This window comes from Tachysurus vachellii, chromosome 25 (genome assembly GCF_030014155.1).
Source record: "Tachysurus vachellii isolate PV-2020 chromosome 25, HZAU_Pvac_v1, whole genome shotgun sequence".
Taxonomy (NCBI): domain Eukaryota; kingdom Metazoa; phylum Chordata; class Actinopteri; order Siluriformes; family Bagridae; genus Tachysurus; species Tachysurus vachellii.
Window position 1 is genome coordinate 695001 of NC_083484.1, and position 1655 is coordinate 696655.

General features: G+C 38.6%; 1 protein-coding gene across 1 annotated transcript in view; it reads left to right on the forward strand.

Annotated features, from left to right (window-relative positions):
• phex (phosphate regulating endopeptidase homolog, X-linked) overlaps positions 1-1072 on the forward strand; it is an 11028-nt gene extending 9956 nt beyond the window's left edge. Inside the window, exons 21-22 of the mRNA XM_060862132.1 lie at positions 11-87; positions 647-1072. Coding sequence (XP_060718115.1) covers positions 11-87; positions 647-749 — 180 coding nt within the window. The 3' untranslated portion in view covers positions 750-1072. The remainder of the gene's footprint in view (positions 1-10; positions 88-646) is intronic.
• The last annotated feature ends 583 nt before the right edge of the window (positions 1073-1655 follow it).

Here is a 1655-nt window from a genome sequence, read left to right on the forward strand (position 1 = left end):
TGTGTTTTAGGTTCGTTGTAACAGTTATAGACCTGAAGCAGCTCGAGATCAAATCCTCAGTGGAGCTCACAGTCCACCTAAATACAGGTAACACACATGAGCCATAAAGGTTCTTCAGATGTTCTTCTGCTGAACTCCTAGTGCCCTACAGAACCCTACAGTAGAGTGTTCTGCTGTCAGAAAGTGTTCCATCCAGAACACTTACTTACCTCAAAGCCACTCAAAAACCTCAAAAAAAAGTTTTATTTTCTAAAAGCATAATTAATGTTTTTTAGCTAAAGCTAAAAGCTAAAGCTAAACACTTAGGAACTAACTAGCTGTAGTTACCTACATTTAGTTCTGGTTCTACAAAACACATTTAAGGAAACCAACATTTTTCATAAGAATGTTCTAGTTAGCTGCCTCCACTTTAAGCGTTCTTTGCTTGTTCCTCTGTGGGAAAACATCAAGAGATTTTTATTCAGATGTAGGACATTTTGAGGAAGAACCTTCATAAAGAAACTCTATGTGGAACCTCTAGTGAAAGGCATTGAGGGTTCTGTGTGGCACCATTAAGGGTTCTTCTTCTCTCAGGCAGTTCTCTTCAGTTTGGTGTACACAACTGTGAAGAAAAGCTTAGACTTTGTTGTTTTTTTTTGCTCTGAAGGGTCATCGGCGCTATGAGTAACTTTGTGGAGTTCCAAAAGGCCTTTAACTGCCCTGAGACATCGATCATGAACAGGGGGGCGGAGTCATGCCGAGTGTGGTAGCGCTGGAGAACATAGCAAATTGTGAGTTTTTGAACATGGGCCAAACCTTGACCAATGAACCATACTAAAGTGTTCTAATCAGAACCAGGCCTCTGTAGACCACTGTATCTTCACTTCTCCTCCACTGGAACCCAAGAGCACTTTAAGTGTTTCATTCCTCTCCTCATCACCTCCGTCTGATCTCTGCTGTACAACAATCTGGAACTCTGAGCATGAACTCTTGAGGAACCTGAATTCTCCACACTTCTTTAGTTGTCACTCAGATGAAACATTTAAAGGTTCCTTTTGATGCACATGTATGAACCTTAAAGGAACCATTTTTTTTTAAAATAAAAAGACAGTGATGTGCGGTTCTACATAGAACCCTCCAGGGTTCATTTTATCTAAATAACCTTAGTTACCCAAGTTCATTGTCTAGGGATCTACACCGGGGTCTACGCAGCATAGGTCACTGTTCCACCAGAGGAACAAGTCAAAGAATATTTGAAGTCTGTGAGTTAGTGAGTTAACCAATCAGGTGAGAGTTCACTACTTTACACACCATGTGGCTCTTTTTTATTAGTATTTTAAATAAAAACAAGGAGTAGAATTTTTTAAAATCACACTGGCTAATGCTAGCTAACTAGCTGGCTAGTCAAAGTGAGTGAGTTAACTACCTGACCAATGACATGAGCCGACATTTTAAATAACTTTATAATTAAGTGTAAATGGTAATTTACATTATCTGGTACATGACCTGGGGTCCATTACAGCTCATAGCATAGCATTGTGATGCTCAAATTAGCTTATCATAGATAGTTTATTAGCTTTTTTCTGTTTTATTCTTTAAAATCTCTTAATTGTGTTGTGCTGAGAGCAGAATTATTCCATGAGGAAAGCACTGAATGTAAAATAGATTTAAAAAAA